At 37.6% G+C, this 24,138-nt stretch overlaps 2 protein-coding genes across 6 annotated transcripts in view; both read left to right on the forward strand.

Moving 5' to 3' along the window:
• The window catches only part of Spink5 (serine peptidase inhibitor Kazal type 5), a 58,767-nt gene extending 53,818 nt beyond the window's left edge, over window positions 1–4,949 (forward strand). For all 5 annotated transcript variants that reach the window (XM_023560533.2, XM_023560535.2, XM_003477206.4 and 2 more), the window contains 2 exons: window positions 75–163; window positions 2,720–4,949. In XM_023560533.2, the coding sequence (XP_023416301.1) occupies window positions 75–163; window positions 2,720–2,778 (148 nt within the window). In that variant the 3' untranslated portion in view covers window positions 2,779–4,949. The remainder of the gene's footprint in view (window positions 1–74; window positions 164–2,719) is intronic.
• Window positions 4,950–19,539: 14,590 nt separating this feature from the next.
• Spink14 (serine peptidase inhibitor Kazal type 14 (putative)) lies at window positions 19,540–23,241 on the forward strand. The gene is made up of 4 exons (XM_003477332.3): window positions 19,540–19,609; window positions 20,539–20,582; window positions 21,841–21,977; window positions 22,893–23,241. Exons 1-4 carry the CDS (start codon window positions 19,540–19,542, stop codon window positions 22,936–22,938), a joined length of 297 nt encoding a protein of 98 aa, XP_003477380.1. The 3' UTR covers window positions 22,939–23,241.
• The last annotated feature ends 897 nt before the right edge of the window (window positions 23,242–24,138 follow it).

Here is a 24,138-nt window from a genome sequence, read left to right on the forward strand (position 1 = left end):
CACTATGATCATCAGTTTTGTCTTATTATAACTGTGTTTCTTCCTGCATTGAAACTTCCCTGGTTTTATTACAGGATACATCAGACTAATACACACATACGCAGTCCAGGGAGGTGTGAGGACAGCAAAACCCCAGAAACCAAACCTGGCAGTGTCCGCACCGGTGAGTACACTGGCCTTCACGGCTATTGTCTTGGAAATGGTTGGTTCTGCTTTGGTTCTCTTGCATGGGTGACAGAAATGTCCAGGTCAGGGATTTTTCTCATTTTCACTGTGAAGATAATTAAGTGATCACTGAAAGATGTGGAGATAACAACATAGAACTTTACATTTAAAACTCTTTCCTGGAATATTTAATAGGTTGCTTGTGAGCAATATCTTTAACAATAATTTTGCAGGGTGGGTTTTATTCTCTGTGATCTACAAAGAAAAGATGAAACAGAAACGGGGACGGCAGATAGTGACAAAGTTGGATTTAAACCATTCCTACGTAACAGTCATATCCTTGCATGTTACACTGCATTTATTTTTTGTCAACAATAATAGCTAACTTGTTTCACTAAAATATCTACAAGGATAACTCAACACATATTACTGACTTTCATATTCTTCCTATTGATTACATTTGAGGAGTAGAATCCTCAGAAAACATGCTGCATAATTTAGAAAAATAGAAAGTTTTAAATAAAAAGAAATATTTTCTTGTAAAATAAATATGAGTACAAATTCCAGTTTTTCATGTCTTTCCTATGGAAATCTCTGTAAATCACCTAAACATTCTAAGCAAGAGATCTCAATAATCTATTAAAATATTCACAAAACATTGATTTAAAGCATTAGACACAGTGTCTGAAAAATGAGTGCCTCTTTTATTATCACTGTTATTATGGTATTTTAAACCAAATGGTGGATTTTATAGAAAGAGCCTAAAATATGAACTTAGAAAATTAGGCCCTACCTCTGTACTTATCTAATTTTAATTAAAAATTAATTTTAATAGAAAGATAATATTTAGTCATTATCTAATATAGCAATATTTTAATAAGTGATACTTGATAAAATATTTTATTCACAATTGTATTTGCTCCATTTCACTGCCATAATGAGCTATGATAATGATGGAATTGGAATATTTTCTGCTAGATCTAGGAATCATTATGAAGTGATGCTATGGCAATGTGAGGTCACATTGCATTTCTGGGGAAATTAGGGATACAAGAGCTGTAATCAGGGTGTTTTGCAGCTCACATAGCAATAGAAAGTAAGGCTAGAGTAGCTTGGGAACTAGAAAACCTTCATTTCTTTCTCCTTTTGACTTGACGTTGTTTACTTACTGTGGATCTTTACATTAGTACTAAAAAGAAAGTGTAAGGCTCTTACTTTAGTTGTTACATCTGTTTGCTGTAAATGCTTGGTGTTTTGTTCCTCATTTTATTGATGGAACACAATATTATCTCTCACAAACACACCTACTTGTGCATATCTCAGAACAAAGAAGTCAAAATCACCTTGTGCAAGTCCAATAGACAGCACCCAGGACTTTATTTCCCTGTACTCATCCTATGTAGGACTTGACAGAAACTACATCATAAGGAACTTGCCTTCAGGTTACACTGATAAGATGCATTTCTTCAGATAATGAAGACTCAGATAATGAAGATGTCAGCATACACTTTTTTTTTAAAACAAGGAACAAGGAAGGTCCTTCTTTTCACTTCTAGGTGTTTTCTTTTTATTGGAAAGGCGTAGCCTGCCTATCCAACAAATGCAGGTCAAATGCAGGTCCCAGGCCAGTCCTCTAATTTCAGTCTGATTTGATACATAAACATCACTCACTTTGCTCCTTATTTTCTTCTCATTATGTTTTTTCCTATCATTATTAATGACAGGAATTTTATGGTATTGCTGACAGAAATCATTACAACCAAAGTCATATTGGACATGAGTGAAATTTCAGTACAGTTTAGTGGTGTGATCTTGGAGACAGGCGCTACTGATGACACATGGCTGTTTATGCCCCAGACAGTACTACGACAATGATGTGTGGATAGAATTTCCTGCCTCCTTTAGAGAAAGTGGTCTGATGTTTTAAATACAGTAAGTCCTCAATTTACAAAGAGGCTGTGTTTCAAGAGAATTGTGTGCAACTCAGATTTGATTGTAGCCTGACAAAATCAGTCTTAAACAGTATACCTATGAAAGCTCACAGCCTTAAATGTTTATACTTTGAGGGATACTATATTGATTTCAAGAGTGTTTGAAAATGTGAGAGAGTCAGGCAAGGGAAGCAGCTGTTTATACTAACAGCCTAAATTAACTGTAGGGAAAAGCATTTGTGTCATTGAAATTGTATTGTTCTGACTGAATCTGAGAATTTAGTAAATCATTAAACCCTGGTGCTTAATTATCAAATCTGAGGAATAGGGTTAATGATCTCTACCCTTTTTTAAAGTTACCATGAGGGTCACATGTAGTAAAAAGCAGATTTAGAGTTAAAATACGCTTATTTTTGTGTCTAGCTCAAAAGGTACCATATGCCAGGTTCTAAAGCCATATCGTGGAGTTACGCTGATTACAATGTGATATTGGCCATAAGTAGTCTTTGGCTGAATGTGTGAGCCAGTGGATTTCTTTGATTAACATACAACAATGATTATATAGCCTGATCTCTGCAGTGCCCGTGTGTTCTGGCATCTTACCCTTCTGTCTTCTCTTTCAGGACCAGTGCTACAAGGAACAGTGAAAGTCACAAAGAAAACAAATGCACCCCAATTCTGAATGGCCTACCTTTACCATCTGTATATAAAAAGAATGCTTCAGAGCTTTTCTTATTTACTATAGGAAACAATGCCGAGCGGTTGGGATTGGACTCCCTGATTTTCAGTCTTTTCCATCTCTTTCCTTCTAGACTGTAGTCTGAGGGCATGGAGAAATCCCTACTCAGTCTGTGTTCTGGAAATCTCACCATAGTGTTGTCTGTCCTGTTAATAAATGTAGACTAAGCAGAACACATTTTTGGGGGGGCTTTGGGGATTCCTTTGTCCATTCTTAGATAATGACAACTATTTTTTATAGAAGTTGGAAAAATTCTATCCTTCTGTTAAGCCAAGTGTTAGACAGAGAACATCCACTCTTCACATGCAAGTTGTTACTGTAGGTGAAAAGGAGACTTAGAAGTGAGCTGATTCGGGCTCTCAGGCTGTTGACACCTGTGTAAATCTACCTGTCACCTGCCAGCTCCCCATCTAGCTCATGTATTTCCATGAATAACAAAATTTTTTGTCCGTTTTGTACATCTCACCCAATGACACAAACTAGTCATTTTTCAATCCCAGTATTATTGCTTCTTGAGAATTCACTACATTTAGAACTTTGTACCTATAGTCTGGAAAAGACTAAGTAAATGAATACCAATACTTGTGGGTTTTCAAAACACCACTGTCCAAAAAATATGTGGTGCAAGCCCCATGTGCAATTTTAAATTTTCTAGTAGCTACACAAATGGCCAAAAGCAATTCTCATAACTTATTTTTTGTAGCCTAGTGTATCAAAGGTATTAATGTAACCAATATAAACTTTTTAATTTACAAAGTCTTTGACATTGGTGTGTATTTTACACTTTCAGTGTCTCTCAATTTGGAGCAGCCACATTTCAAGGCCTTAATAACAGCATGTGGGTAATGTTTCCATATTAGAAAATGCTGCTGTGCCATGTGCTAACAGATACGGGAGTCCTAGGGAGGAACCCAGAAATTAGATAAGAGTGGGAAGTAACAACTCATAAGCTCCCACTTCTGTGCTGCAAATATGTTGTTCTCAGAATCTTGTTCTTGGTATCCTGTGTTACTATGTAGTCTCCTAGTTCACTTGAAGATCCTGGACTGGTACTGAGCATATTCCCAGAGGCAGAAAGCATATGGAGATTCTGTTGTGGTCCTAGGCATTTACAGCCACAAAAGAACTGTGTCTGGTATAACTTGCTGCTTGACTTGAATTTAATAAGATTATCTAACTGCTCTTTTTGCAAAGTAAGACTCCACTAGATCAATGCTAATAGGATCTTGTAGTTTTTGACCCCTGTAACTGGATGAAACTCAAACTATAGGTGGCTGACATGTTCTCACATGATTTTTCCCTAGTGAGCAGAAAGGAATCTCTGATATCTTTTCCTCTTTCGTATTAGAACATCAGTCCTTCAGTCTCTAGTTCTATCTTTATGCTGCATTTAGCTTTATTTTCATTTTCCCAAGTATTCACATTGCAGGAAGTATTTCAACCTATGAAGTTTGACAAAATGCAATTCAGTCTGTAATAGGACACATCGGACTAAGGAACTTGCCACCTACTTTTCTCAGTTTCAAATACATATTAAGTATACTTTATATCAACATGTATACTTTTTATTATTGCTATCATTATCATAGAATAACAAGTGTGACTGGAATGTAAGGAATCAAAGAGAGCACAGGGAGACAAGCCACAAAGATGAAAGAAAGAGACAGATACTGGTTCATTATTGAGTTGGTCTATACCAAGGACCACATGGTCCCAAAAGCCAGATATGGTCCATCACCTATTTTATAAATCCAAGTTTTATATCTCTTCCCAAAAGTCTTGTGTCAGGAGATATTAGGTTCTGATTTTTTTGATTTGGTATTATTTGCATCTATCTAGCTACCTATTTATCTATTACATATCTATATCCCCAAATCCTCCTGTGCTCAGAGCAGGGCTCTGGAGGGTGGTTGGGTCATGGGGGCACTGCCCTGCAGAGTGGATTCATCTGAGTGAATTTAGTGCTCCTTCCTGTTCTGCATCTGGCTGCCATGATGTGAATAGCCTCTCCCCTGCCAGGCCTTTCACTCTGCTATTTCAGCATTGGTGTCAGCTGACCATACATGGGAACTTCTAAAACTGTGAGCCAAAATAAACTCCTCCTTTAAGCTGTAGGCACTGGGTACTGTGTCTCAGTGATAAAGAAAGTGACTTAGATCCTGAGCATATCCGAGTGGGTATAAATCAAAAATACATATCCAATTAAATCACTTTTGGTGTCCTGTCCTTACACCCCTGTACACTGAGCTGCATAAACCATAGCTTCATGTGATTCCTTTTTTATTTTAAAAAAATATTAAAATAAAAGAGGATATAACAAAACAGGTCAGAGCAGAACAATTTAAGCAACATAATGTTTCACCACAAGACAACCTGACATAACAGTAGTGAACATAGTGTCTCTTTCCTTGAAATATTTGAGTATACTATAGTATGAAACATAACAAGACAGTGTAAAACCATTCAAGAGAATGAAAGTATTACAGGGTATTCAGAACCAACTAATAGAAAATGAACAATGGTTACTATATTATCTCCTTGTCCATAAAAAAATTAGTTTATACTATCATATCTAATAAAATCCAATAAGAAACAACATGATAAAACCAATGGAGACAGAAGAACAAAACCTTGGTGGAACTTCAAAACAAGATGATATTAAATCACGACTAGCTATTATAAAGTCTTGCTTTCTTCAAAATAGCTGTTCACACCATCACAGACAATAAAATCAACCCAGAATAAAACCATTCCAACTAATGAATGAAAACATTATAAGGCTTCAAAGCAATGTAATGGGGAATCATGATTACCACATACTTTTATGTATTCTTACCATTTCTTACACTAGAGAAACTATTTGGTATTTATATATGTGGGTTTGATTTATTTCACTTATGAGTATGGTCTCAAGCTGCATCCATTTATTTATAAATATCTCAATGTGATCATTCTTTATAACTGAGTAGTACTCCATTGTATAAAAATACCACATCGTTTTTATCCATTCTTCAGTTGATAGACACTTAGGTTATTTCCAAGATCTGGCTATTACAAATTGTGCTGCTATCAACATAGGTGCACATATATCACTGTGGTGTGATGTTTTTAGTTCTTCTGGGAATATGCCTAGAAGTGGAATAGCTGGAACAAATGGGGCTTCCAATCCCAGCTTTCTGAGAAATCTCCAGACTGACCTCCACAGTGGCTGCACCAGTCTACACTCCCACCAACAGTGCAGGAGAATTTCTTTTTCCCCACAGCCTCTCCAGCATTTGGTATTGGTAGTTTTCTTGATCCTGGCCATTCTTTCTGGAGTGAGATGGAATCTCAGTGTGGTTTTGATTTGCATTTCTCTAATGAGTAATGATGATGAACATTTTTCGTGTATTTATTTGCCATTTGTATTGCTTCTTCTAATAATTGTGTATTCATCTCAGATGCCCATTTTTGGATTGGATCTTTGGATTTGGGGGGTCTGATTTTTTTAAATTATTTATATGTTTTAGACAGAAGTCCTTTGTCTGAGGGACAGTTCACTAAGATTTTTTTCCCAGTTTGTGGGTTTTCTTTTCACTATGCTGGAGATTTCTTTTGATGTGCAGAAACTTTTTATTAAGAGGTGATCCCAGTTATTGATTCTGGGAAATATTTCCCATATGGTTTGATTCCTGTTCATGAATTCTCTACCTACCCTTATGTCTTCAAGGTTTTTACCCAATTTGTCTTCCAATAGATTTAGTGTTTCTGTTTTAATATTCAGATCTTTGATAGTACGTGGTGATAGGCATGGGTCTAGTTTTAGTTTTTGGCATATGGAGAGCCAGTTTCTCCAACACTATTTATTAAAGAGACTGTTGTTCTTCCTGTGAACATGTTTGGCCCCTATCAAAGATAAGTTGGTTGAGTACGTTTGTAGTTGTGGTTGTATCTTCTAATCTATTCCGTTGATCTTTGGCTCTGTTTTTATTCCAGCTTCATGAAATATCAAATGACATCATTTGTCTGACAGGCAAAAAGAATGCTATTTACACTTCCAGTTACCCCCGAAAAAGAATTGACTATCCACAAAAATAGTTACTGCTTCTTATTTCTGGACTACTTCAATTCTGTATCTATAAAGCTTATGGCAGGTTGAAGGGCACATTTTAAAGTTTAGTCTACACATAGGAGTAGAGTAGAGATTAAAAAGAGGATTTACTTCTTTGATTGTCATGAAAGTAATCCAGGGAGGTCATAATATAACAAAAAATCTCCCAACTACATATTTCCAGCTCTGGAACTCATTTTGTTCTTGGAGTATTAGGAGAGAAACCACTAGAACTGTTTCTGCTAAGGTTTCTAAAATGAAAATAGACAAGTTGAGTCCTCAATGAATATTTGCTGACGTCCTAGAGATGCAATAAAAAGTTAACTGGGAAATGAGACATCCATCACAACCCGAAAACCATTCCTGCATGCTCAGAAGTGTCACCTGTTGAATGAGCTCCTGACAAGAGACTTACTCAGCACATCTAGTGGGGCTGCTTACCCTCAGTTAGCACTTAGCTAGAAGCACAGTATAATATTCTGGACAAAAGAGTAGAATTTCAGCACTACCACTAAATTTCAATACACCAACCAAGGAACAACCACAAACATGAACAACAAAAGCAATGTTTAGAACTGTGAATGAGTGTTTCTTATATTTTTCCCTTCTTTCAAAAAATTATAAGAAAAAGATGCACAGTTTTGACTCAGAGGATGTTTGCACTAACATGATGAAATTATAAATAATGGGCAGAGAATACTCATTTTGTTTGAGTATTTTAAAAATTAGGTCAATACAAATGAATGAAATCTTCAAGAAAAATAGAAGGGATAGACCTATAACACTGAGTGATATGTGCTCAAAAACTGGTTTTGGAAAATAGTCATGTGCAGCAGACAGAATTATATACATGTAAAACATGAAACGAAAATAATAGGAAACCAAAATTAATAGGAAAAAAGAACCGGGAAGACTTCATGACTTTAGTATTCCAGTGATTTCGTGAATAATACACCAAAAAAATTTAAAAATCAGGTGGCACTCCATCAAACCCACGGCTTCAGCACAGCAAAGTGCACAATTGGTGGAAAGGAAAATTGTAGGATGGCAAAAGTATTTTAAAACTGTATGTCTGATAAGGGGTGAATATCTTCAATGCTTTCTATACCTCAAGGGCAAAAATATTATATGTAACAAATCAGTAATGCCAATGATATGTGAAAAAGTGTCAACATCACAAATCAGTGGGAAATGCCAACCAAAACCACAATGAGGTATGGCTTCAAACATGACAAAATGACTGTTACTGAAACCAAAACATAAACATTGACAAAGTAAAGAAATTGGAAACTTATGTACTCTCTGTGAGAATGTAAAATTTTGAAACATCAAGAAAAACAGAATGCAAATTCTTCAAAAATTATTTTGAAAATATACCTTCCATATGAGCCAGTACTCCCACTGCTGGGCATGTATCCAAAAGGAGTGAAATCAGGGTCTGAATGAAATAATACACTTGTGGTTAGTGCAAGATTATCCACAATAGCCAAGAGGTGAAAGGAACCTAAATGTCCACACACAGATGAATAAGGGAAAAGTGGAATATCACGATATAACAATACATGGTACAACATCCCTTGGGCACATTACGATAAGTGAAATATGTCAAATATAAAATGGCAAATTCTGTATTATTCTAAAGCAGCCCAATTCATAGGAATAGAATGCAGAATGGAGGGCGCCAGGCATCATGAGGAAGAGTAAAGTGATCATTGCGTGGGAATAAGGATTTAGTCATTTGAGATAAAAAGCAAGTTCTGGGAAACTGCTATAAAGTGCTGTTTATACTTAACACAACTATACTATACCCTTAAAATTTGGTAAAGTAAAACTCATATCCTGTTTATTTTGCACAATTTAAAAAAAATCTGGTTGACATCCTGAGACAAATCCTCCAAAACACATCTACTGAACCCAGTGCCAGTTGCATTTACTGTGATAAGATATATCAGATCCCAGTTAAGCACTTGACACAACATAAATCTGTATAGAAACAGGCTCTTCTTCCTTTATAGAACTTTCCTCCTCTTTTCCTCCATTTTATAGTCCTTCTGAATACTTACAGTTAAGCGTAAGAGCAAGTGTTTTTAGGGTGCAGTCTTTTAGGATATGCCAGCTCATTCACTAACACAACTCTAGATATTAAAGATTGAGTAGTTTTTATTGATTATGTTATCTCACATCATCTTTTCAGAAGCCAAAGAAATCTAATACTATTTTAAAAAGACATTATAAGTCATATAAATTTTAAACTTCAGAGATGGATTTGTACATATTTTCTTAATTGCAATGATTCATATATATATATATTCATATATATATATATATTCATATATATATATTCATATATATATATATATATTCATATATATATATATATATTCATATATATATATATATATAGTCTTTTTGAGACAAGGTTTTGCTATGCAGTTCAGGTTGCCCTTGAACTCACTATGTAGCTCAAGCTGGCCTCAGACTCAAAAGGATCCTCCTGCTTTAGCCTCCTGAGTACTGAGATTAAAGACATATCACCAGACCTGGATGCTAAGTATGTTTTTAAATTATACTATTTTCATATGAATATATTTGGTTATTGTGAGCATTCGTTGTGATGTGTCAGCTTGATTGGAGTAGGAAATTTCTGGCAGATTAATAAAGCACAGTTCTGGTGTGTCTCTGAATGATATGGGGGCCAGCAAATTGATGAGGAATGACCTGGCCAGGCTCTAGGTGGCACCAAGCAAAAGATTTCAAGTCCCCTCCCATCCCTCCATCTCTCCTCCCCCTCTTCTCTTCCCTTTCTCCTTTTGCAAAAGATCTGTCTATTTTTTTCTATCTTTTATGTTTCTCTTTTATTTATATTTTGAGTTCTTATATAAGAAAACTGTGGACTATTTAAACTTGTATATCTGATTTATTTCACTTAACAGAATGGTTTCAGTGTGTATCCTTTTGTCTAAGAGAGGTGTTTGTTCTTCTTTATAGCAGACAATTCTGTGGTGTATAAATACCCTAATACCATATTTTCTTTGTCTGCTGACCTGTTGATGGACGTGTAGGCCATTTCCAGGATTTCGGTGTTATGAACTATGCTCTTGCTGTTTTCTTGAGCTGGTACATTCCTTATTTTTGCCACTTTTGGACATCAGTATTTAGATCTCCAGTGTCTTCAGTCTTCTAGCACAAACGTACAGTGACAACTCTGCAGTGAGCTTCCTGGCCTGCAACCTTGGATTTGTGTTAACATCCTGGGTCCATATTGTTCTGTGAATTCCATTGTCTTATGCTAAGCTATTTATATATATAGCCATTCCCCCAGAGAACCTTTAATATGGATATGTTGGTCAACTTCCCTATTGGTGGGAAAAAAATACCTGACTCCTGCAACTGAAAGAAGGAGACAACTTGTTTTGGCTCACAGTTTTAGAGGTCTCAGTCCGTGGTCAGTTGGTTTCCAGGCAGAAACATCATGGTAGAAAGCCACAGCAGAGGGAAGCTGCCTAACTCATGGTATCTGGGAAGCACAAAACGGGAGCAGAGCCAGAGAGGATGGAGCTGGGGACCAGACATAGTCCCTGAGGTCATGCCTGGGGCCCACCAGACACACTGAAGTTGTGTGCTTTTCTAACCTCTCAGCATCTCTCAAGCCAATCAGGTTGAGGTTCAGGATTAACTAGGCTGTTTTCTAAATTCCCTGGTCTTCTCTTAGTGTTACATTAGTTATAATTTTAATTGTTTCAAAATTCCTTGTCTATTAAAAGGATTTACGCACATTATTAGGCAACTGACGTAATATTATACCACAACACAATTCCATCCAGGTCAGATAACACAGAAGTAGCTCATGACTGGATTTTATTTTAGAGATAATAAAATTCTCAGATAAATGCACAAAGAATTTAAACTCAGAAAATTCAATGATGGTAAATGTATAAGTATATGAAGACATTTATACTTTAAATTGTTGCAATAATTCTTCACTTTCATAGAAAACAAGTATTTTAAAACACATTTTCTTGAATTTATCTATAATTATGTATGAGTAAACATCAGTTCAGCCTAAGCAGGGACCGCAAATGCAGCACAGGAAGACTTTGCAAACCACTGTAATGAATGAGGATTTCAAGAAAAATTCAGGACCCCATAAATCTCTACATTGAGAAGAAGTTAAGGAGAGTCATGAAGTTGTTGGCTGTCCTTCATAAAACTCTTTGGTTGAGGCTACCTGGACTGCAGAGCTGGGGTTCTAGAGGACTTCTTTAACCTTCTGGGAATCTTTTTGCCACCCTTCACACTTTCTTTGGGGCTTTATTTTTTTTTCTGCTTTACCTTCAGAAGGCAAAGATGTCCCAATGTGCAATGAATTTTCCTTAAAAGGTGCAATCCACTAGGCTTTACCAACTTCAGTTATCTTGTTTACAGTGTCTGTCATATGTTACTGATTTTTTAATTTTTGCTAGGGATAAGAACTGCTTTGTAAAATGAGGTGGAGTAGGATTTGCCTTTAAGAATCAGGTTTATTCAGGTGTGGGCACATGCCTAAAATCTCGGTATTTAGGAAGCTGAGTCAGGAAAATCATAGCCTGTGCTATACAGTGAGTTCAAAGCCCACATGAACTACATAGCAAGACCTTGTCTCAAAAATACCAAAAAATAGAGATATCCTGCACAACTGTCCCTGGAAATTGATGGAAAAACAAGGTGCTTCCAGGATAAAGAGGAACTGGGGGAATTTGCAACCACCAATTCAACCCTACAGAAAGTATTGCAGGATATTCTAAAAAAAAGAAAAATACAAAGAACCCAGAAATAGTGGCGGGGAGGCCACAACGAATGGAGCAGAGAACAAAATGAAGAAGACAAACTGACAGCTACTGACAGAAAAAGAGCTCAACAGAAATGAGACAGAGAAGATTGGATGATAGGAACAGCTATTTTGGAGAAAATGACATCTTAATAGGTAATACTGATTTAGTATCATCTTGTTTTGAAGTCTCATCTAGCTTTTGTTCTTCTGTCTCCAATGGTCTAAACAGGTTGTATCTTATTGGATTTTATTATGTACGATAGTATAAGCAAAAACCTTTTAAAGACAAGGAGATTATACAGAAACCATTGTTCATTTTCTGTTAGTCGATTCTAAATACTCTGTAATGCTGTCATTCTCTTAAATGGTTTTACATTGTTTTGATATACTTAATGCTACAGTATACGAAGTTGTACTCAAGGACTTCAAGGAAAGAGTCAATATGGTAACTACTTTTGGGTCGGAATTATCTGGTGGTGAAACACTATTCTGCTTAAATGATTATGTTTTGATCTGCGCTGTTTCGCTGTTATGCCCTCTTTTTTCTCAATCTCCACTCCATTATTTACTTTTTTATTTTTATCCGTTTAATTAAAGGGAAAAAAATAGCAGGATATAATATAGTAACCCACTTTGACTTTCTATTATCTCGATTTGAAGCCCTGTATTACTCTCACCATCTGGTTTTTGACTGATGTTCCCCTATTCTGTTTTGCTGGATAGTATCAGGTTCGAAAGTTTAGGCATCAGCTGTGAAGATAATGAGATTCATTATAACGCCCATTCTCGTTGACTTTTATCTACTTTTGAAGACCTACAATGTCTCCAATGTTTTGGTTTTGTCGGTTTTGTTCTTTACTGTTTTGTTCAATTGTATTATAACTAATGATATAGGCAATTCTATTATAGATAGCGGGAGGCATTATGGTAACCATTGTTGATCACCTTGTATTATGTTTTTATATTATCTATTATGTCCACCCTTTTGACTTGACTGATTCTGTTCTGTCATGTCTCATTTGGTTTTACTCTCTTCCAAAAAAGCAATAAGAACCGTGGGAGCAATGAAACCCAAAACGTGTAATAGTCATTGTACAAAAGAGAGGAAAAGAAAGTGCTCTAAACTATATAACTGCATGTATATTTAAGTGTATAAGATAGAAAATGATATCACAGAGTTTTATTGGATCATTGAACAGAACTGTTTGCAGTATCATTGTTGGAATGTCCACTCTACAAGCTTTAATTTTGTGACTTGAACAATTATTTCTAAGATGGCAATATGTAATCCATTAACTAATGATTTCCTACTGTTCATTTTTTTATTCTGTAAATCTGTATAACTTGTACCCTTTCACTGTTTTTTTTTTCTTTACTCCTTAAATAAAAAATTAAAAAAAAAACGAAAAAAAAAAAAAAACCAAAAAATAAAGAAGTGGCAAAAGAAAAACAATCCATATTTCACAGGCATGGGAGTCACTAAATGTAGAACAGTGGCTGCTTCCAAGATTAATGATGATTCAGCACACCTCCAGCGTCGTTTCTTAGGCTTCAATTTTTTGCTTACTGAAAAATATTTTTATAAGTGAAACTTTAACCTTTTTCACATTGTCACATATACATTGCTGAGTTCTATTATTTAAAAGATTAAACATTAAAGTTTAGAGAGAACAGAACCATAAATGCTTCTGTGTCCATCTTTAGATTTTTATAGTTAAGAAAATCATGGTCCAAGACTTCAGAAATGATAAAATAGAGCTGTCTTCTGACAACAAAGTAATTATTTAAGGACATTCTGTGAATAATGCTAGCAGAAGTATGAGGCTACACACCTGTAATCCTGGAAGATGAGGCAGGAGGATCACAAGTTCGAGACTGGCCTTGACAACTTTGTGATTTAGCCAGACTGTCTCAATACTGGGAAAAAAAAGCAATAAATGAAAAAAGAGATGTAGTTCAATGCAAAGGCCCTTGATTCATTTTCCAGTTCTTCAAAAACAAAACAAAATTGATGTTAATGAATGTAAATGCCTATGCATGGAGCTAAAAATTATTCTTACCAGGAATATCACTCCAATAACAGGGTATGCAAAGAGTGTCTTGGAAAGAAAAACATAATCAAGTAGAAACAGAAAAATCAAAGGTAAGAGAGGTAGGTGTGGCTACTTTCTTTCAGGCAAGACCCAGATTGGAGGGCACTCCCTCAGGACAGCTGCAGTCTTTTGTACAATTAATTAAGTAATGTGTACTTTTCTTGTAAATGTATAAGCACAAATTATTGCAGTAAGGCCAAACATCTAGGCTGATGATTTTTCTTAGAGAGATATGTTGAGAGGTTGAGGCTCAAGAAAATAGAATATTCTAGCACAATAGAGAAGCAAAAAGTACAAAATGAACAGTTTTATGGAGTTGAAGACATGGAAGGGAGTACACAACCCATGGCAGTTGGGCTGTCTCCTTCAGCCAGATACAAAGAGGCAGAGGGTTATATGTCCTCTGATCCGAAGTGGGTATGGGGCGGATACTGATGACCTGTGAGGAACTGATTGGAATTCTCTGTGCCTGCAAACGGGAAGGGAGTTGCAATTAGGGCTGAAGAAGAAGAAGCAAGTGGTAAGCTTTCCCACTTTGGCCTTCCACCATGTTAGACCACCGCCATGTTAGACCACCGCCATAATTGTACAGTAATTTATACTAGGGCAAAACCTTTCAAAAACAATGAAACCAGGCTGAAACTCATTTTCAGTGATATTTATTCATCATAGTCTGTTCTGCCTTCATGGATATTTGTTTTCTTTAAGTTAAGCAGCATAGAGAAATCAAAGCAAATGACACAGAAACTGCTAGGAGAACAGAAATACAGAATTAGACTCAAGGTAGCATTCCTGTTAATATCAGAAAAAATAAATAAAACACAAGCGACGTGTATTTCCTGTCATCCTTCAGTATGAACCTGGGTTATAAAACTGGGAGGCAGTTATCAAAGTCATTTACAACACAAAGCTGAGAGTGGAAGGGTGGTTACCAGAGGCTGAATGGAACCAGAGGTGGGGAGGATGTGGGAGAGATTAATAACTGGGTACGGAATCATAGATTGGTACAAGAAGTTCTGGTGTGCTTTTGCACAGTCGAGTGACTACAGATGATAATGTACTATTTCAAAAATCCAGAAGAAAATATCCTGAATGCATTCACAGTAAAAAATAATAAATGTTTAAAGAGATGTTTCATCTGATTTAAACATTAAATAATGTGTACACATACTGATACATCACATGGAGCCCCATAAACATGTACAATTATGAGTTTATATGTCAGTTAAAAAATTAAGATATTAACTGAAAGGATAAAGGTCATTTATATGTTCTAAAGTAAATTCTCTAAGTAAAGAAATGTCAGTAAGAAGTCAGCCTAAAGTTTCTTTAAGCAGAAGGGAGTAGATCATTAAGATCATCTTTGCCAGTCCAAAGAGGACAGGCCATGAATTCTGTCACCCAAGCCAATTGTCAAGACCAGAGGCAAATCTGGAAATCCAGCTCAGGCTGTCCTGGGGCTTTCATAAAGTCCCCGAAAAGATGTAAACTTCATCACATAGGCTGGGATGAATTGGTCATTCGTGTGGTGTCAGTGGTGTAGCTGTTAAGGCAGAAACACAGGTGTTGGCATTAAGCAATTTAGTATTGTGGTGGAAATGTAATGGGACTGTAGGATGCGCAGAACTACAAAAATTGTAGAGGTTGGGCAGGAGAGTTGAGACTTTCTATCGGAGACCATAGTACCCTGGATCACCTAAAAATGATTACAAATACGAAGAAGGTTTTTTTAAAAAAATATGTTGATTAGAGGTAACATCGCAACATAGACATTGAATTATTTCCTAATCAAGAACCGGAACTGGGTATCCCCTGAGAAATCCCTGTTTAGAGACTTTTGGAATTAGTTCATGCATAAGGTAGATGATGACAGAGTCACAGACTAGGGATTCTGTGAGGTAAATGTGAAACTTTTATTTTAACTGTCCTCTTTCAATATTAGTTCAACTGGAATTTGGCCAAGTTTGAAAAAGTGAAAGCTATTTTTACCTTACTGCCTTGAGATAGTGTTTACTACTTTTCCTTTAAATATTGTACTCTAGGATTGAATATTGTTTGTAACCCTCTAGGTTCCTGTTTTTTTATATTCATTTAATAAAGCCATGAGGTAATAATACGCAGTCAAAGAAGACTGCGTATTATTGCACTTGACAATAGGTTGCTTCATTTTACAGAGTTTGTATATTGGATTTGTAGAATTTTGTAGAATTTTACTTTGATTTCTCAATGATGATATGGCTGAGAAACACAGAAGCCATCTTTAATATTTAAATGTTGTAAGGTTCAGGAACTAGAATTTTGCAAAATGCTTCCTCAGCTCTGCATTCCATGAGAAGTTACTTGTTTAATGATTTTCCCGTATTGTGTATAAACTCCCTCAGGGGAAGGATTAGGCCAGTCTTTTCACAGTGGAATCTCCAGTGCCCCTTACAGTTCCTGATAAAATCTCTGACTTCACCATGCCCCCTGGGGATTACCTAACCAGCAATCCTCTGTTCATGAAATCTACAACAATATGAAATGCAGTAAAATGTAAATTATTTATTCTCAGGTGGGAAGTAATTTCACATTTATTATTTTTTAATGTGATGAAATGGATGCATAGCTCTCACCCTAAAACACTCATATCAATAGTGGTGGCTAAGAAGTAACCAAAACCAAATAGCATATACTAGAGCTAGTAAACAGCTCAATCCAGGCTGTTTGCTAAGTTGTTTAAATGTTAGTTCAATTGAATCTCCAAAAAGCACTTTATAAAAGGTATTAATAAGTGCGGATGAATGAAAGACTTCTGTAATTCACAGGGAATAAATTTATTTTCAAATTGACAAACAGCATATCTAGGTCTTTTGTTTCTGCTTCTAGAATCCTTACTCAGCAGTGGAGTGCCTTTTCCTTACTACGCTGGAGTCAAGAAGAGGACGGGTGCTTTCAAATTATTGCAGGTTTGATATCAGTGCAAATCCACAAACTAATATCAATGATTTCCTGGTCTCATAGTGTAGGCAACTGAGTTCATTTTTGGAAATCCTCTGTAGATATATTTCTAGGCATTTATCAAAAAAAATAGTAAAAGATATATCAACTGAGGTTAAAAATATCTGTTAATTCCAGGACTTTAAATAATAATGAAGAGTTAGAAACACACCAATCAACTGGTCGAATTATATTATTATTATAATTCATATATCAAGGAACATGACTTCATACTTAGGTTTTCTATAACTGTATTTGAGACCAAAATAATGTAATAGCATCTTTCTAAATGAAAAAAAAAGCCAATGTACATTACAAAAATTTGATTGAATGTCAGAATAATAATGTATATATATATGTATCTATGTGTGTATATATATATAATTTTTTTAAACTGGAAAATATATTTTAATGTATGGTTAACACTTATCATTTATTTGTGAGGCTTTGTGTCTGTCTCAGTAACTTTTTCTGCTGGAATAAATTACCCAACACCTGTATCTTGTAGGTGGAGAAATTTGTTTGGATCACGGTTTTAGTTCATGGTAGGCTAACTTTAAGGCAGAAACAGCATTGCAGAGTGTCATGATGGAGAAGAAGGCATTGGACCCATGAAAACCAGGAAACAGACAGATAAAGGAGGAGCCAGGACAGGAACGCCCCCTCCAGGCCCTGCCTCCTGCGAGCAGGCCCAACCTTCTGATTAACTGCACTTGGAGCTAGTGAACTCACTAGTGAATGAATCCACAGAGAAGTAAAGAACCCTGCAATCCAATCAGCTTCCCAAAGCCCTGCCTCTGACCTCATGAGACTTTTGGAGGGATATTCTAGATATATACTGTCATATTTAAAGTTTCATAGTTTTGTTTTCCAAATTCTCTGAAAGTTGGTCTTTATGGAGAGAAAAATTACAGGCAAGAAGTCCAGTCACGAGGAAGAACTTAGCTCTGAGTACACATCTCTCTGTTAAAACAGCGAGGGTGTAGATGTCTACAGGGCCATGGCCACAGCTGCTAATACGACAATCTACAGACTTTTTAAGTCACTGAGACTTTGATGCCGCCTTCTCACATTTTTTATTTCAAACAAAGCACATGTTACTCCTGTGGAAAACGTTATGATTTCTCTAGCGTGCTTTTTTCCTTCTGTAGTATGTTTCTCCACACTGTTGCTTCTTTTGGATTGTCCAGTGATCACGTCTCTCTAAAGTCTTCCTCAGCACCCCTGCTGAGGTTTGACCTTGACTCAGTCTAAAGGCTGGGCCTCCCGCGGCCTGCTCTGACCAGCACACAATGCCTCAGTGCCTTCCCTCTCCTGTGAAGCTCCTCTGTCTTCTCCACTGACCCTAACAAGTGCACCTTTAAGAAACGGCTCCAGCCACGAAGCAGCATATCGTATGCCTCTCACTCTTCTGTCTTCTAAGGTGGGTCAGTGTGGGATGGGGGATGAGAGGGGTGCTTTGCATTGTAGTTTCTACTGTGGTTTCTCTCTTGCTGGAGAATCTAGGGCAGATGAAAGGGTGAGATGGAGAGATGATTCATAAGCCATGATTTCCAGATTGTTTCAGGATAGGCAGAGCAGGCAGCTCTGGACATTGTGCCAAAATCTTGCAGTTGTCCTGAGAGTGAAGCACTCTACAGACAGTGTAAGGTCTCCAGCTACATCCCATGATAAACGGATCCCATCCGTTTATATAAATTACCTGCTCACCTGTGCTTCAGAGCAGAAGTGAGGTAAAAGCCTAGTGAATGGAGGGAGGGTCAGGTCACTGTCAGGAACTCAGAGAGTGTGTTTCTTGGTTAGGACCTGAAAGCTGAAGATACTGTTTCTTAGAAGTCAGCCCCAAGGAGATATTCGTTCACTGACATCTCCTTCTCTGTGTCTAAATTAAAATAGCTTGGAGCTCCTCATAAGATGGCATAGAAACATTTTTCTCTCTAGACAGTCACTCAGAATGTCACCAGGTAGTCTAGGGTTCAAATTCAGAAGGATCTCAGGAGAGTCAAGCATTCCTGCAGTATCAGGAATTTTTGTCCTGATCAAAAGAGCAAATATAGATTTCCTGGCTCTACTGAGACACTCCTGGTGGCCCCATATTCTGCTAGCTGTATTCTGTCTGTCTCTATCTTTGGCTCTGTCTCTGGCTCTGTGTCTCTCTTTCTTTTTCTGGTGTGTGTGTGTGTGTGTGTGTGTGTGTGTGTGTGTGTGTGTGTCTGTCTGTCTGTCTACAAGGTACCAAAGATTGAACCCAGGACTTCATAATGTTGAGTCAGTAGGGCGGGGTATTTAGCTCAGTGGCATAAGCGCCTGCCTGGCAAGTGCGAAGTTGTGAGTTCAATCCCCAGTACCATAAAAAAAAAAAAAGTACCACACACACAAAAAAAGTTGATTAAGTATCTCACATGAAAATAATAGGATTATGAGCATAGAATAACTTTTTTTGGGTACAGAAATCAAACTCAGGACCTTGTACTTGCTAGGGAGGTGCTGTGCCACTGAGCTGTATTCTCAGCCCCAAAATAACTTCTGATTTACTATTTTCCAAATAATAACAAGCCCATCACTGAACTCTGTATTTTTAGCCTTTCACTATTTAAGATGGTTTATCCAGGATTATCTTTTCCTACACACTTACTTTTGAATTTTGATTGTTTCTGCTTTGTCGGTTACACTAGAAGGCAACACCCTGAAAGAACACTGCAGAATCTAATTGCAAGAGAACACCGGAAGGAAGAATGGTCAAGTGTCTCCTGGTCCTCTGCTCACTTTTGGGCTTCATCATGGTGCATCCTGTGATACCTTCGGGTGAGTAATGTGGTGGGTCATGGCAGGCATGTAAGGTTGATCGTTTGGATTTGAAAATGCTTTTGGAATTTTCTAAAATACTATTTAATTAGATTACATAGTACATGATCTATACCTGCACATTCATATGCATATATAATCTATAAAATAAAGAGAGATAGTCTGCTCAAAAAGACAAGAAGACTCCACGTCAGTGAGAAGACCTTTGTTTCTCATCTATTCCACACAGATATGAGACCTGAAGGCTTGGGTGATACAGTGAGATAGCATATGAAAGAGTAAAGCAATATGCACAAAATAGGGCAGAAGCTTTGCCATACAATTAAACGCATCGTGCTCCCTGGTGGTCTCACTAGAGAAGAAACCAGAAGGGACTCACAAAGAGACTTGGCCCCAAGGATCAGAGACCTTAGATTTTGAAATATTTACAATGAGCCAAATATCACAATTAAAAATTCTAGCAAATTATCTCTATCTATTACTGGCTATCAACTCAATCTTTTCAAGTACAGATTGATTAGTGTTTATCAAAACAATAGTTTGGTACTGCAGGCTGGCCATCTTTATAAGAGTGGTTTTGCATTGATATAATTCCTTCTGATCATTCAGAGTAGAAGCAGTGTGTGTGTGTGTGTGTGTGTGTGTGTGTGTGTGTGTGTGTGTGTGTTAAGACGAGGTCTCACTATGCAGCCTAGGCTGACCTCAAGCTCATTGTTTCTACTGCCTTAGGCTCCAGAGTGCTGTGATTACAGGCATGCCCCAACAGGCCAGATTCCTCAATTAGAAAAAAAACGAATACATGTATAAATGAAACAATGCTTTCAGTTATTGCAGGATTCCTTGGTAAGAAGTTATAACTCTTTCATTCTGCCAAAACATTAACATTCTCTGGGGAATAGATTCAGTAACCATTTTCATGTTTTTTCTAGTTTCAGGTCCTCGAGAATGGTGGCCGCCACATGGAACTATTAGGGTAATCTCTCAGTACATGTCTCAGGACTGAAATTCTCATCTGTGTTTGTTTTATTTCTGATTGTTATTTCCGATTGTTTCCCTGGAACCTGATTGCCACAGATATACATCAAGACATCAAGTCATGTAAGGTTAGCAGGTATACTGTTAGTTTGGTAGCCAAAAGTAGAGTGATCCAGACTAGAAACAAAGCCAAGATTCCAGCACATGTACACCAGAGAACCCCACAGAGCCTGAAAACTGTTCGAGTCTGACACTTGCCAGGGGGATGACGGATTCTTAAGCTGCAGCAGACTTGGGTGTCACCACGTTCCCACTCTCAAACAGCCCAGCATTCGGAGCAGGGAATGGTTGCAGCAGGTGCTCCTGAATGTCCCGCGGAGTGGTTCATTCTGAACAAGAAGAAGAGCATCTTGGATGGGAGACTCAAACTAAGTTTGCAACTTACATGACAACAAAATGGAGATCACTGTTTCCTTTCTGCCTCCCTTCTGAGTATGTGCTGCATACATTATTTTGCCAGTAAATGTATGGTACCAAGTGAGGAAATGACGAGGCAGAGGTTATTCTTTTTATTTGGGTCTGTATTTGCTTCACTGTACTTCACTCTTTAGAAGTGTTAGCAATTTAATTTTTGACTTTCCAGTAAATATAACTTCAGTTTTCCTTGTTAGCAAGCCAAGCATGAGTTAATTAATGAGAAATATATATTTTTAGAGAAGTTTGGTGCTTGGGCACTGATCCTAGTGCAAAACCTATCAGAGGCTACAGCTCCAGCAACAGGTTATGGAGAATTTGTAAGGATTCATACTCTGTCGTCCGGAGCTCAGTTCTAGCACTGTCCTCTCCAGAAGGCTGACTGCAGGAGAATCTCTCCTTGCCTACCCATCCATTGAGAATAATTATACTTATCTTGTCTTTTTTTCTCTGCACGTCTCTCTGTCTCTTTGTCTCTGTCTCTCTGTCTCTGTCTGTCTGTCTGTCTGTCTGTCTGTCTGTCTGCTGCCTCTCTCTCTGTGTGTATGTGACAAGTAATCAAATCTGAATCTAGAGCTATATTCTACTTTTTTTTTTTTTTTTTTAAGATAGGCTCTTGCTAAATGTCCAAGCTGCAGTCTGGACTGCATCTGCCTTCCAGAGTGCTGACTTATTTTCTTTAAAGAATATTTACTGACTTTCTAAATTGAGTCCTGATTCCCAAGACGCTCCACCTGTCTGAGCATGCTTGTAAGTACACATTGTTTTGCTTTCGATTTTAGATCAAATGTCCTTACAAGACGGTGAACTTGAGTTGGCTCCGTGGCACAATCGACCCCTGTCCTTGGACAAAACAGCCCATCTGTGGAACCAATTCTGTGACGTATGACAATCCCTGCATCTTGTGTATTGAGAGCTTGTAAGTATTATGTGGGGCAAAGAAAATAACAATGGTTAAGATTGTCCATAGCGTTGAGTGTCTGCCTTTCCTATCAAATAGGTAACCTTGAAATCAGGAATTTGATTAAGTTTCCCAAATAATAATCAGCTCCCACTTAGAAAGGCACATGTTAACAGAAAGTCCCCTGGAAAAGAGAAGACTTTACTGAGTGATGTCCCTCAGGCTCTTTCTTTCTCTGAGCCCTCACCTTCCCTCCTGCTTGTTGACAGATTGCCATGTGATGTTCTTAAATACCCTTCATGTCCCCAAATTATTTTATTTCAGGACAAACTGTACTTTGCCTTCCCTTAGATGTTTTCAATCTCCTATTTATCTGAAACTCTGAAGTAGACTGAGATAATGGCAAAGTTTGTGTCCTTGGATTTTTAGGTTTACAAGACAAGAAATTAATGACATTGAAATTACACGTCAGTTTTGATTCCTCTATAAACCAGTGCATTTGAAGGGGAAAAAAGCTTTCACTGTGGCATCAAAGCCCTTAGCTCAAAAATTATCTTGTTTAGATTTTGGCCATAGAACAATGACAGCAATGTACAAATCCAAAGCCATCCTGCCAGTGAGTAACGGAGAGTCACAGGATGGAGCACTGACACACAGCTGAGGACTGATACAGAAATCACACACCAAAAACTCAGATCTGTTTAAATAGCTCATTTTCAAAAAGATCATGGCATATATCGTAACACCTTCAGTGGCATCTTAGAATCATGAAAAGGTGAGTGGGTCGGAGAATTAAAAACCTTACTTTTCCTTTTAGTCAGTGTGCTCTGTAATCTGGACATTAATCTCAAATATAAAATAAGAGAAGTAGATAATAGCACCTTGTAGTTCTGACATTACGTCATTGATCGTTTATTGTGGCTTTTTCTTTAGGAAATCCCGTGGAAGAATTAAGTTTCGCCATGATGGTAAATGCTAGCTGACCAGGCTCGGATGTGGGAGAAGATGATGTCTTTTTCTGTCCATCACAGTGTCTTCTCACTGTGCATCATCGCTCCTCTGTCCCTCCTTGCATGTATCCTGGTGACAGATATCTGTCACCACACAGCTGGCAGCAGGCAGCACAAGCTTCCTTCTCAGCCCACGCTTTCACTCACTAACTGACTTCCACATTTTCCCAAATAAAATAAGCTTTTTCTGTGCTTGTTCTGAGTTCAGTGGCATAGCATGCTGGAGGCCCTGGGCTTAATCTCCTGGATTGCAAATAAATCAATACAACAAATACGTGAACAAATTTTCTGAAGGTTTTATTTAACTTGTATCTAAGATCTCTTCATCCAATCTCCAAATGGAGCAAATTGCACACTTGAGCATCAACCAAAGGCAAACACTGGGATTAATCCTCTGCCTCGTGCTGTGAACAGTGAAGTGATCTATGCTAAGCCTCCAGTTGGGCTCCAGACAGCATGATTGAAATTTCTTCTGTATTTTCTCATCATTAAAATTCTTCTGCCAAGGGTCGGCAGTGTCCTCACTGTCCCTTTTCACATTGAGGCTCAGCCTCCAGCCAGAATCACTTGCATCTGTCTCACTTATTTCAGCAGTCAGTGCATTTTGACTGACCCCTCTTTCCTGCTTAAAAGGAAGCCCGCATGCTGGGTATGTATGAAAATTCGGTTGGAGACTTTTCTCAAATTCTCTAGACACATTTTAATCTCTAGTGTATAGAACACATTTTCTCTCAGTTCTGCCTCCTCTGGACACCCGTGTGTGCCTACACACGTGTGCTGTCCTGTCCCACTCAGTAGCTCGTTTCCTTCTGCAGCCTGGGCCACACCACTCATTCTGCTCCTCAGCAAAGCCTTGGAAGGCTGTGGTCAGCCGTGGTGGACACGTGGTGAGCACATGGCTCCCGGGAGAAGGAAATCACCTTTCATCACCTTTGATCTAGCATCTTTAGGGTATGAAGAACAAACAGCTCTGGAGCGAAAGAGAGATTCACTGTCCTCAGAGCGCACCAGCGTCCACTGTTGCAGGTACAGGGCTGTGTGGGAACGTAAGAACTCCAGAGAGCACTGCTTTGCAAGGCGATTGCTTTCATTCCATTTTCATAAATCCGTTGTCATACAATAATTGATCATATTTTAATGTCATCCAGTAGAGATTTCTTCTCAAGCAA

The sequence above is a fragment of the Cavia porcellus genome, unplaced genomic scaffold, assembly GCF_034190915.1.
Source record: "Cavia porcellus strain 051 isolate PalLab524CR breed Dunkin Hartley unplaced genomic scaffold, mCavPor4.1 scaffold_21, whole genome shotgun sequence".
Classification (NCBI taxonomy): Eukaryota; Metazoa; Chordata; class Mammalia; order Rodentia; family Caviidae; genus Cavia; species Cavia porcellus.